This window comes from Macaca fascicularis, chromosome 3 (assembly GCF_037993035.2).
Source record: "Macaca fascicularis isolate 582-1 chromosome 3, T2T-MFA8v1.1".
Lineage (NCBI taxonomy): Eukaryota > Metazoa > Chordata > Mammalia > Primates > Cercopithecidae > Macaca > Macaca fascicularis.
The window spans coordinates 105,505,246-105,519,045 of record NC_088377.1 but is presented as its reverse complement, the minus strand read 5'-3'; the positions used below and the strand labels follow the sequence as shown (position 1 = coordinate 105,519,045).

At 39.9% G+C, this 13,800-nt stretch overlaps 1 protein-coding gene across 13 annotated transcripts in view; it reads right to left on the bottom strand.

Moving 5' to 3' along the window:
* Nucleotides 1–3,520: 3,520 nt before the first annotated feature.
* Nucleotides 3,521–13,800, bottom strand: part of OSBPL3 (oxysterol binding protein like 3) — a 185,644-nt gene continuing 175,364 nt past the window's right edge. For 8 of the 13 annotated variants that reach the window (XM_065542189.2, XM_074035330.1, XM_065542187.2 and 5 more), the window contains 2 exons: nucleotides 12,471–12,593; nucleotides 4,680–8,429 (listed from right to left, as the gene is read on the bottom strand). In XM_065542189.2, the coding sequence (XP_065398261.1) occupies nucleotides 8,333–8,429; nucleotides 12,471–12,593 (220 nt within the window). In that variant the 3' untranslated portion in view covers nucleotides 4,680–8,332. Of the gene's footprint in view, nucleotides 4,655–4,679; nucleotides 8,430–12,470; nucleotides 12,594–13,800 lie in introns of those variants that run through there. The other 5 variants (XM_065542188.2, XM_074035329.1, XM_074035328.1 and 2 more) reach the window with 2 other exon arrangements.

Here is a 13,800-nt window from a genome sequence, read left to right as displayed (position 1 = left end):
TATTTGATTCATTCCAACCAGGCATTTGCATCTTGGTATCCTGTCTTAATTGTCAACGTTTGTTTTAAGTCTTTAACTTCTATGATCCTCTAATAAAATGAATGTATGATTTTAGGAAATTACAAAAACTGGTTGGGGCGGTCCATCCTTGCTCTTTAGTGGCCCACAGAATGTTGGACCAACTACGGCATGAAAGCTCTACACTGGGGAGCGAGACTCCTGGTTGACACTGGGGTCTTTGTTGAAATCTCCTCAGATAAAATGGTCCTAATGTACTAATGCCTAGTCTGAGGAGAGTCAGGAGGAACAGAGGTACTTTTCTGAAGTAGAGGGCTGTCTTTGACTTGGCAAGTCCCCACAAGGTATAAGGCAAGCATTAAATGCGATAGTTTGAGGCGAAATTGACTTGGTTATGTTAATAACTAGATGGTCAGCAACAGAGCGAGGAAAGAAGATGAGTAATAGAATAGATGAAAGAGTTAAATTTTTCTTAGCTTTAGTTTGGTAGGGTTTTCCCCAGGACTATGGTCCATGACTCTCGAGCGGTGGCGCTTTCTTGACTCGGGTGTGATGAGTCCATCCCTTTTCTGCTGTACAAACAGCAGTCTCGGTGGTTGGCAGCACAAGGTAGGGTCCTTCTCAGGCTGGCTCAAGTTTTTCTTTTTTCCACCCTTCGATGAGAACGTAATTTTCAGGCTGGTGCTGGTTTAACAGAAATTCTAGGGGTGGTACATGTGCTAAAAGACTTAGTTTTGAGGGAAAGGAAAGTGCAAGATAAACCAAGTATACAATTTCTAAGAAATTGACCTTTGGTTTTAAATGTGGGGACATCAGCAGCGGACTTTATAGTACCTTGGTGTCATCTTACTGAGAAATTTCCTTTAGCAACTATTTTTATTAGTTTTTAGACCAAAGAAAGCCAAACACCATTTTATATTTGACAATGCTTTCTGTATGACTTTTATACCAGATAAGCTAAATTTCACCTTTATATTAGTGTGTTATTAATGTTAAACTTAGTTTTAATAAAACTTTGTAGACATATTTATTTAATTTTTAATGTCTGACCATAAGGTAAGATTTTTATAGACTCTTTTTAACCTTTTATAATTTTTGTAAAAGAGCAGGTTAGTGCTTTAAAAAAAACCCATTGTGTTTTAACTTTAATGTCCAGTTCACTGAGAAACTGGATGATACCGCTTTAACTTTAGCTCATGTTTACACACAGAATTTTCTTTATAGTTAACGTTTTAAAACTTGCTTAAACCTTCAAACATTTTTTAACCTTTTTTTTTTTTTTTTTTGAGACGGAGTCTCGCTCTGTCGCCCAGGCTGGAGTGCAGTGGCCGGATCTCAGCTCACTGCAAGCTCCGCCTCCCGGGTTGACGCCATTCTCCTGCCTCAGCCTCCCGAGTAACTGGGACTACAGGCGCCCGCCACCTCGCCCGGCTAGTTTTTTTGTATTTTTTTAGTAGCGACGGGGTTTCACCGTGTTAGCCAGGATGGTCTCGATCTCCTGACCTCGTGATCCACCTGTCTCGGCCTCCCAAAGTGCTGAGATTACAGGCTTGAGCCACCGCGCCCAGCCATTAACCTTTTAATGTAGGTAAAAATCCACATTTTTATGCCTCTTTATAATCCTTTTACTAAAAGTATATTTTACTTTTCTTATATACCTTGCATATAAACTGTTTCTTCAATAGTTTTACATTCAGGAGGCCTAATTACTTTTAAATTATACAACATTTCTTGCATAAATTCCTTTTTTATAACACAAGTTTTTTTTTCTTGTTTCACTACTTTCACAGACAATTCTTCGACATGTCTCAACTTTCTGACTTATGCAAACATCCCTTTCTTTAAACAACCAGTTAATTTATTTTAGGACAAGAATTTACTATATAACATTCTTTTTACATAAATTCTACCCCCCTTTTCTCTCTCTCTTTTTTTAACTTAGGATAGTTCTGAACTGGTGAGGTGTGCTCACAATGAGGTTTCCTTTAAAAGTTATTTTTCTACTTTTTTCTGTTAGCAAAGCTGTTGCCGCTACAGATTGAATGTATTTGGGCCATCCTGGGTTACTGGGTTAAGGAATTTTGATAGGAAGGCTATGGGTTGTCAGTGGCCTCAGTGCTATTGGGCTACGCCCTTGTTTACACTGACAACAAAGTGGTATTGGGGTGTTATATGGTCATGGAGAAGACCTTTAATTATCAATTATAGGTTCTAAATTTACCTTGACTTTTAAAGAAATAGCATACACTCTTTTTTTCTTAACTACTTGTATATCTTTCTCTTTCTCTTTCTTCTGTCTCTGTGTCTTCCTCTCTCTCCGCCTCTTTCTCTTTGACTCCCTCTTTGTCTCTTCCTCTCTCTTTTCTCTCTTTGCCTGTTTTCCTCTCTCTCTCTTCCCCCTTTGCCTCTTTTCCTCTCTCTTTTCTCTCTCTGCTGGTCTTTCCTTGCCTCTGCCAGCCGCTTCTGCTGCTGTTCTCCTCTCTCCTTCCTCTTCCCCTAAGGGAGGGACCGGCGGGAGTGGAGCTAGTCTTTCTTCCTTGGCTGTCTGTCCCTTTGCTGCTAGTACTACTGCTGCCTGTCCTCTTAACCACTGTGGGGGGTCTAAAACTAGCTGCAACCAAGTATCTAGGTATGGAAACTGATCTGGGTGTCCTGATTTACCAGTTACTTTGTGCCATACCTTTGAAACTAGGGACCTGTCTAGGCTTCCTTCTGATGGCCATGCCACCTCTAATGCCGGCCAATCTATCTCACACAAAGCCTTAAGCTTTCCAGGTGTCATAGTGATTCCATAGTTCCCACTGAATCCTTTCTTGAAATTCTTTAACATAGCCCCTAATGGGGTAGACTTACCTTGTGTTTTACTCATTGTCCTCTCTCAGGAGACAAAACAACACTCTTACCACAAAGAGGGAAGGGAAAAGGGGGCAAACAGTCACTCACTCCCCAAGCAATTCACACTAAAACCAAAGTCTGGATAAGGAGTTACTCATTCATCAAGCAATTTGAGCCAAGTCAGAACCAAAATCAAAGCCAAACAGTTCAAATCCAAAAGTCAATGCCGAAATCTAAACCAAAACAGTGCAAACCTAGTCAAAATCAAAACCAAAACCAAGGCGCCGATAAAGGCATGCCGTGGGTCATCAGGCCAGGCTTCCACTCAGATGGAGTGGGCAAGTTCCAAGACCGGTCTTACCTGTTGCAGATGTCTGGACTCCAAGAGCCAATTCCTTGCTGGTGTTCAGCTGCTGTGTTAATCCTCCGTGGGGGCCTACCATGAGCTGCTGTGGCGAGGTGTTCCACCAGGGCAATTGTCCACCCAGGAGTGCTCTCAGGATTTGCGTCACTAAAGCCGGCTGGAGTCCCCTGCAGGGATGCTCCACAGCACAGGCCTAAGCCACCTAAAGGGCTGCCTCGACCTCCTGCTAATCACCTCATTGCCCATCAGGGAACCGAGAAATGTAGCAGGACAAGCCGCAGACAAAACCCCTCAGACACCGAGTTGAGGAAAGAAGGGGCTTTATTTGGCCAGGAGCATCAGCAGACTTACAAAACTGAGCTCCCCGAGTGAGCAATCCCTGTCCCTTTTAAGGGCTTACAACTCTAAGGGGGTCCACGTGAGAGGATCGAGATCAATTGAGCAAGTAGCGGGTACGTGACTGGGGGCTGCATGCAGCAATAATCAGAACGGAACAGAAGAGGACAGGGATGTTCACAGTGCTTTCCCATACAGTGTCTGGAATCTATAGAAAACACAAGCAGTGAGGTCAGGGGTCGATCTTTAACTACCAGGCCCAGGGCGCACGCCAGGCTGTCTGCCTGTGGATTTCATTTCTGCCTTTTAGTTTTTGCTGCTTCTTTCTTTGGAGGCAGAAATTGGGCATAAGACAATATGAGGGGTGGTCTCCTCCCTTATGAACAAGACAGGTTTGAGCTGTGTGGGTTCAATTATACTCAGATTTTCTCCTGCCTGTGCCAACCCTGAAACAGTAAGAGCAACCCCTCCTCTTCCTTCTCCTCAGCCTACTCAACGTGAAGCCGATGAAGACAAAGACCTTTATTGTGACCTTTATTCCACTTACTAACAGTATATTTATTTTCCCTCTAATGATTTTCTTCATAACATTTTCTTTTCTCTAGGTTAATTTATTATAAGAATACAGTCTATATTACATATATCGTACAACAGATCTGTTAATTATCTGTGTTGTTGGGAAGGCTTCTGGTCAACAGTAGGCTATTAGTAGGTAAGATTTGGGGGAGTCAAGTTATATGTGGATTTTAACTGTATGGGGTATTGGCTCCAGCCCTGTATTGTTCAAGAATCAACTGTAATATTTTCATAGCACTCTGGAATTGACAGAGGGGCTCCTGGGGCTGGAGGTGTCCTGTCTGGGGCTCCAGTTGCCTCAGTTCTCTCTTCCATGGGCTGAGGGGGATCTACAATTGTGGCATGCCTTGGGAATGTTAGCGGAAAGGTATGGTGACTCTATGGGTTCCAAGTGTTTTGTGTCCCAGGATATTCTTATCTCTAACCCCCATCACTTCCAGTAACCTGATGTGTTCCTCCTCGAAAGAGTTCAGGCAAGGGTCCTGTTCTGTTCCCTTTTAGCAGCCAAATAACCTTCCCATTAACCTGGAAAAACAAAGACAAAAGTGGCCTCTTTTGCATGTTATTTATTCACATTCAACTAGCTACATGAGGGGGATGAGCAAATTAACAGGAGCTTTTTGGGGAGGCACAGAGGTACGGATGGAAGGGTGGGATTAAAACAAAATAATTTTCAGTGGTTAAGTGGAAGATTTACAAATATCTATTTAAAAAGTATCTTCTGGATAAAATAATCAGAAATAAAATAAATTAGCCACTTCTGATCACTGCATTTCCCCAAAGTCTCTGAAAATGGTTTGCACTTTAGACCGTCATGATTTGCAGATATTTACATGACACAGGTTTCCAACATAGAAAAATGAAGACTGAGTAACAGATTAGTACAATGCAGAGGAAAATAGAGCAAATAAAAATAGCTATCATCTGGTAACAAAAATAGATTTATGCCGGTGTTAATATCAAAATTAAAGACATTCAAACAAATTATGCCAATACATTGGAACCATTATTCCTAAGACTATAAGGACAACTTCTTATTGCTTCTACTCATAACCAAAAGGTCTGCAGAGATTCTGTGGTAGCCAGAAGGCATAACTTGTAGTGTATGTAGTAGGGGCTACATCAAGGTTCAACAGCCAAATAAAAACTTTATTATTTTTATTTTAGGCTTGACATCTTTAACAGTAGAACAAGACCACTCATGATAAATCTGGAAGATGTAGATGGAGGACAGTGCTTGAAGCCCAAGCAAATGGTTTACTGCAAGTAATTAAAAGCAGAATATGAAAAAAGCAGCAGCGTAAATGAAGTAAACATTTTTTAAAAAATTAGTTTGTATATTTCCCCCAGAGGTCTCACAGGAAGCACAGGACACCTGTGTGGCTGTTTGGGCATCCTGGGTACCTCTTGCCCTCAAGCGAACTCCCATCTCTTTAGTTAGGAGCAGAATCCACCTGGCTTCTAGGAGAGGAACTACATGGAGAAGCTGCATTGAGGCTTTTATTATTAATACCTTTGACTCAGGGGAATACCAGCCTTGGGGTGCTTTGGGGCCTGGGGAGGGAACTGATTGGCTCTCCTGCTACACTGGAGACTGTTAGCTCATTTCTGAATGGATTTCCTGCAGCATGGGGTAGTCAACAGCTGTGACAGGAACATCACCTGAAGTGCAGGGTGGTTACCTGCACAAAGTCCCATTTCCAAGAATTTCTGTGTAATTCACCAGAACTTTTGGATGGAATAATTAGGGGCTGGGGGGAGAAGTTAAAACATGTAACTCAAATGGTACAGTGATTAGCATTATTTAACCAGGAGATTTAAAGTCCAGAAAATTAAATTCTACCTTGGTTCTTCCCAAATGATGCCATGTTTCTGTTTTCTTCCTCTTAAAACTATAAAATGTCCTAGAGACATAACATTCGGGGGAAAGATGCTTTTGAGAAAATGGACAGAAGGAAAAAAGAAGTCATTTTCCCCTCAAGATAGTTTTAAGCTTATAGTATCAGGATCATCACCAAGCTGTTTAAATTTCAGAAAAGCCCTTTATAGATGCTAGTACTGACTAGATTTTAAAATCTGCATATAATTCTGTATCATATTTTAATTCATTCCCACCCCCATCTCAAATAAGATGACTACAGAGGTGATGTTTCTTCCAGTTGTCCTTGGGACTCTAAAACAAAGCATGAGGGCAAGTGAAATAACAACATTAGGATAATTAAAGAATTTCCAAATGCTGCATGACAGTGCTACATCCATTCAGCCTGTACATTTTGCTTTCATTGCTTCTTTCTTTTTTGAGCCAGTCTCTGGAGCAGGCCAGTTTAACAGCCAATATTTCTAAGATTCTACATTTACCCTCACACTGTGGAAACTACATTTGTTTTCCCCTTGAGTGCCCTTAAATCTACAGCCTGCTTCCTCATGCCTGTGAGCAGAATTTGGATAAATGCTTGAAATGGAAAGAACAAAGCACACACCAAAGAATCTGACTGTGTCATTCAACTGCTTAGAAATGGAAATGATATTCACATTGTGTTCATCTTGGCATCTCAATAAAATGAATCCCATATTTAATGAGTTGTTTTAAAGTGCCAGTCACGTGCAGATTCCAGAAGGCTACAGATCCACTTTAAATAACTCTCCATTTTGAAAATGCAATATTGTCCAACTGGTTATTTGGTATGACAATGAAAAATCACGCATTCTTTTCCTGTAATTATTTTACTCTTCATTCATAACATTCGATATGCTCTGAATTTCTTTAAGTAAAAGTGTTTTCTGGAGAAATCTTTTTACTACATCATTATACTTGATATTCCATAGGATTGCTATGGACTTTAGAAGAAAAGGCTTAACAATCAGGCTTTGGTTTTAATGTTAACTGGGCAGAAGTTGGAATTGCTTTGATAACACAATTCAACTACTACACATATTATTGTAATGTGAAATAACACATTTAAAAAGACAAAGGTTCCCCTTTCAGTAGTTATAATCTGTATTATTCAAGACTGCTGCAAAACTCACAAAAGAATGATACGGATAACAAGAAAGTATAGGAAAGGGGTAAGACACTTACTTAAAGCTTTACCAGAACACAACACAAAGCAAGAACATCAATTCTCTACATTTGTCTATAAGGCAGATGGCAAACTTTTTATACAAGATCTAAAATATGGTGCTTATTAAGAGGTAGAAAATACTAAAACAGCATTTAAGAAAAACGTGTTGAGTTATCCAAAACAATCAGTTACTTTACTAAACTTTTACAAAGTCAAACTGCTGTGTGGAATAAACTATATGTTTTATATTAAACTGGGACATTCCATACTCATAAGGGAGGTGATCAAACGGAGGGTCAAAAAACTAGGAGTAGGGTGGGAAGCAGAAAACAGTCTCTTAACTTCTCAAGGACTCAGCTCTCACTAAGAAGAAATTTCCTACTGTCTCTTTGGGATGCTACTGTGATATTTAATTAACTGGAATTTTTTCTCTTATTAATGATAATTTCTCTGAGCAAGAGGGTACAATTTTGCACACAAGGCAATAGAACTATAGGGAGAAACAAGTTCAAATGTTTCCTTTTCAAGAAGGTGCCATATTCATCTTATATAAAAATATACATTCCATTAATCTTATATCCTCTCCCTAACCACTAAAATGCAAATGAAGATATTCTTCAGACTCCAGCACCAGCAGAATTGTTCTGTATGAGCAATTCAAGAGCTGTCTGAAGCAAAAAGAGATCTCAGCTACCAAATTAAACTTGGGTAGCTTACGCGTGGGTGAGTAACCCCGGGTATTCTCACTTCTTAATGCACCTGGGAGAGGCTGATTTTTTTTTTCTACAACATAATTTTATAAGGCATAAATTTAATTGGAATCTTCCCTAAACTTTGGAAAATTAGTGCTAAAGCTTCTTTTTTTAACCCACACATGAACATTCAATCTTTCATTTTTATTAAATAGTTTATATATAAAAAGAAATGTCAAGGTGTTCTACATTCATATAAACAATCAGGGTAACATTTGAAATTGTAAAGAAACGCACTGAGGAAAATATAGAATTAATGAGTTACAATGCTAAGCTAAGCACAAGTGATCATCCTAGAGTACTGTTTAAATATATAAACACAAGTTTGTGCCACTTCAGAAAGCAAGCATGGGAGAAATACACTAACGTTATCTTTCTTCTTTACTTTTTCACCATAAGACAGGATGGTCCAGTTTGGAAAAACCAAGATCTTTTCTAAGTTCCAAATAGGTACCGTTGCTCAACCACGAGTCATCATCGGATTTCCTGTGAAAAAAGAAACAATTTCTTGCAGACTCTTGAAACCAGCGTCATGTTCTCAAGTCTTTTTCCTTCCTAACCTCCCTGCTTTCCCCATCCTCATTTGCACATGCATTCAGCGTCCCAGAGTGTTGGGACTGGGAATTCTGGGAATTAGAAGTCCACAAATAATTTTGTTACTTTTTTTTTTTTTTTTTGAGATGGAGTCTTGCTCTGTCATCCAGGCTGGAGTGTAGTGGCATGATCTCGGCTCACTGCAACCTCTGCTTCCCAGGTTCAATCGATTCTCCTGCCTCAGCCTCCTGAGTAGCTGGGACTGCAGCCATGTGCAACCACGCCCAACTAACTTTTGTATTTTTAGTAGAGACATGGTTTCACTATGTTGGCCAGGCTGGTCTCGAACTCCTGACCTCAGGTGATCCACCCGCCTCGGACTCCCAAAGTGCTGGGATTACAGGCATGAGCCACCACGCCAGCCCATTTTGTTACTCTTGACTTTAACTTCTCAAACTTAGAGGCTGTGAAAAGTGGTGCTTCTGACAGAAGGAGGGTGCAGGGAGAGTCTGTCATATACAAAACATGACTTGTATGACTGTCAGCACCTTGGGAATGACTGCACAAAAGCTACACATCAACCAAGTTGTGCATAGGAAGTGGTTAACATTTATTTATTTATTTTTAAAGGAGGCTGGGTGTGGTGGCTCACGCCTGTAATCTCAGTACTTTGGGAGGCCGAAGCGGGCACATCACAAGGTCAGGAGTTCGAGACCAGCTTGACCAACATGGTGAAACCCCGTCCCTACTAAAAATACAAAAATTAGCTGGGCATGGTGGCGGACACCTGTAATCCCAGCTACTCGAGAGGTTGAGGCAGGAGAATCGCTTGAAACCAGAAGGCGGAGGTTGCAGTGAGCTGAGATCACAGCACTGCACTCCAACCTAGGCAACAAGAGCGAGACTCCATCTCAAAAAAAAAAAAAGTAATTGGAAGCCATAAGAAAGTCTGGAAAGATTAGTCCTGATTTTTTATTCTTTGAATAGAGAATATATGACACAGACCAAAATTCAAAGGGCACAAAAGGGTATACAGCTTCAAGTTTTTATCTTCCCCCTCTCTGCCAGCCTCCTGATTCTTCTCAGAGGTAGTGATGTTATCGGCTTCATTCTTTCCGGGAAATTCCGTGTGTGTGTGTGTGTGTGTGTGTGTGTGTGTGTGTGAACACGTACTCTATCCCTTCTCATTCTGACATAATGTTGCACCAGACACTGTTCTACTCTTTCAGCTTTGACATAATGAAATATATTGGAGATCATTTCCGATTAGTACAATAAGGCAAGGGTCAGCAAACTATGGCCCAAGGGTCGAATCCAGCCTTCTGCATGTCTCTGAAATCTGTTTTATTGGAACATGGCCATGTCCATTTGTTTAAATACTGTTTATGGCTGCTTTCAATGCTGAACAGCGGGGCTGCATAATTGCTACTAAATGAATTGAACCTGATGGCCCGTAAAACCAACAATATTTATCATTTGCTCTTTATAGGAAAAGTTTGGTGACTCCAGCAATAAAGGATTCCTCATTTTCTTTTTACACAGTTGTATGATATTCCATTGTATGGATGGACCACAATTTACCTAACAGGTACCCTACTGATGGGTACTTAGGTTATTTCCAAACTCTAGCTCAGCACATGTTATTTTGTATGTGTGTGCATATAGTTACATTAACAATTCCTGTAATTAGCATGGCTGGGTCAAAGAGTATGTGCATTTGTGATTCTGACTGATATTACCATATGGTTTAGAAGCAAAGTGGAGCGTGCCTGTTTCCCCACACTCTCAGGAATGTAGATTTTTATCACACTTGTTTTCCTATTCCAGTAACACTATGTGTTTAAAAATGAGTCAATCTGTGTATCAGACAGTTCACTATTTTAAAACAAAGAGGCTCAGTTTGGTCTGAGCTACAGTTTCCACTTAGAATTTTCAGTGATTTTGTTGTTGTTCCTCAGTAAGTGTTAATGACAACATCCAAGTCCCCATATTCCTCTCCAAAATCTCTTTGCCAGGTTTCTAATTTGAACAGTCCCATGGAGGACTGCTACTGCTAAACAACTCTCACTCCCTCTCCAATTTAAAAATATTTCCTCATCTAATACTATGATAATTTTATAGACAGTCAAAAAGAGAGCGACGGCTGCCCAGCTGAAGCGGCTGCCCTTTTTCATTCCAGACATAATTCCTTCCTGATTGCAATGACAGCATAATCCCATTCTGTATCTTGCATTTACATGGTAATGTGTTTCCAGCAGAGTTCCGCAGGCTTCCTAAGGTCATCCTTAATGTCTCATGTTGGATCGAGTTGGTGAATCTCCTTAACTAGTCCTTGAGACAGTTTGGTTACCTACTATTTTTAATGATCCTAAAAAGTACTGTAATGAACATCTTTATAATTGTAGTTTTTTTAAAAATGAAAATAGACAACATATGAAAGAAAAAGAACCAACCTATTTAAGGGTGTAATGTGTTTATCTATTAACTGATCAGTAAATCAACTGATCAGTCTGTTAATCTATCCATTTTTCTATTTCTTGCCTTTTTCAAAAAAGAATGTAACATTTCCATCTTATTCTTTAAATGTTTAAATGAAGCCTGAATATTTCAGGATGAAATTTTGGCCAGTTGATTTCAATCACTGATATCGTGAATTTGTGGAAATGATCAGAAGGGATCTAGTAGAATCTACATCAACTTTAGGGAAAAGAGCATCATATTCTTCGAGACAAAACCTTATTTGTTACTATTTTGATGTTTTGGAATACATATTTTATTACTGCTGCTGTTATTAATAACTAAATCCTCATAAAAGTACTTCTGTTGTCCACTAAAAACAAACAAAAACACAAAAAACATCCCCAAACAATGAAAAGACACTGGTGGCTCTGGAAGGACTTGGGCAGATGGAGCAGAGCAGGAACTTGCTGCTTTTTCACATATGCCTATTTAACTTTTTTAAAAAAAGAACAAACAGAAAAACTAAAATGATATAGGCCCTGGCCTCGTAGTGAGGAGAGTCAGGCCACATTCCGGGGTATTATACCAAGTCCTTCAACAGATCCCCTCCCTGCCTTAGGCTTTCTCTTCTACTCAGTTACAGGAGGAGATGGGGAGGTGAATGGTTGAAGATCCCTCATACCTCCTTAAAAAATTTAAATCTATTGGCTGGGCGCGGTGGCTCACACCTGTAATCCCAGCACTTCGGGAGGCCGAGACGGGTGGATCACGAGGTCAGGAGATTGAGACCATCTTGGCCAACATGGTGAAACCCGTCTCTACTAAAAATACAAAAATTAGCCAGGCATGGTGGCGTGCACCTGTAGTCCCAGCTACTCGGGAGGTTGAGGCAGGAGAATGGCTTGTACCCAGGAGGTGGAGGCTGCAGCGAGCCAAGATGGCACCACTGCACTCCAGCCTGGGCAACAGGGCAAGATTCTGTATTCAAAAAAAAAAAAAAAAAAATTAAATCTATTTTAACAAGACCTTCTTGGCAAGTTATTTTAAAGATAACAATAAATGCAAGCCCAAGTGTATTGGAACTTCTACAATGCAAGAAACAGACTGCCTGGAATTTCCATACTGCTTACCTGTGGAGTGATCGTGAATGATCTCTGTCATAGTGTAAAATGCGCCTATGGGGATGACCAACCTTAGCTGTGAATTTAATAAGCTGGCCTGGCACTGGCACCCAGCTCTGGCAGGCTCCCTGACTGAGGACCTCCTCTGCAAACTCACTGATTGAGACACTGGGAAAGCTCAAGGAATGCAAAAACACAGGCCCTCGTCCTGCCTGACATCAGAAAGAGGGAGGCCCTGAAGGCAAGTGCCAGGGAAGGGCCTGGCACAGAGGAGCAGTTCCCCCAGGTGGAAGTAGGAAAAGCCTGGAGAATGCTCTCATCTGGGGACAGCGCTGTTTACTTGCTGTGAACCAGAAGCATAACGTGCTGGCACCACCTATCAACCAAAAACCTACTCAATCCGGGCACAAACCTGAAAAACCGAGGCTGGTGCTCCACGTGATTTTCTTCTAAGACCCGCCGCCTTTCTCTCTGTAGTTGTTCAATCCTCTGCTTTTGTATTTCAGCTTCTTCTAAGTTCCCTTCTTCTAGAAACCTGAGGCATTGAGGAAAAAAAAAAATGAAAGGATATGAATTCAAGAAAACAAAACAATCATTACTACGCAACTTGTATGTGTCCACAACTGGATATTCAAAATCCGTTCCTATACGTCAGACCCTGCCCCCAACCCTTTAATCAGTATCTTGAAGTAGTCAGAGAAGACATTTTTTGAATTGGTGATATTTCCATAATTCAAAAATTATATCTACAAAAAAGAATTTGGGGCAAAGTCTTCCTTTCTTCCTGGTCTCTAATTCCAGCCACCTTTACCCTACCACCCTAGAAAACCCACTTTATTATTTTCCTCTGCATCTTTCTAGAGATTCTTCATGTGTATATAAACAAATATTCATACATATTCTCACCCTTCCCTCCATTTAAAAAATATAAATGGTAGCATGCTATGTATTCCTTGATTTTTTGTTTTGGTTTACTTTTTATTTAACAATATATCTTAGAGATCTTTCCATGGACATACATAGACATCTTTATTTTTTAATAGCCACATAATATCCAGTTGTGTGGATGTATCTGAATTTAGACAATTTCCTATGGATAGACATTTGAATCGTTCCCAATTTTTTAATGTGACAATGCCGCAATAAATGACCTTGAATATCCACCATTTTACATGAGTAAGTAGGAAAAATCTGCAGGAGAAATTTCTAGAAGTGAAACTGCTGGGTGAAAGGGTGAGTGTGTAATTTATATATTACTGAACGGCCCTTTGTGGGGATTACAGCAATTTATATTCCCATCAGCAATGCTGAGAGTGCCCTTTTCTCCCATCACCTCAGAATGTATAAAACTTCTGAATTTTTGTCAATCTGATAGGTTAAAAAATGGGATGTCGACATGATTTTTAAATTTGCATTTTTCTTATTATGACTAAGGCTGAGAATCTTTTCAGATGTTTAAGGGATAGCTGCATTTCCTATTTTGTGGACTGTTCATTTTCCTACGTCCATTTTTTCTTTTTTTTTGTTAACACAAGCTTAAGATAAATTTAATTGAAAATGTTCATTTTAGACATTAACAATGCTTACCATTCTTTAAACACCATATATGTTATTAATATATAGTGTATATTTCAAATTAACTCCATTCTTAGGTTTGATTTAAGAAACACAATTGTAACAGATTTTATACAAAAAAATACTTCCCTAAAAAAAGTAGACAAACTGCATGAAACAGTATAAGC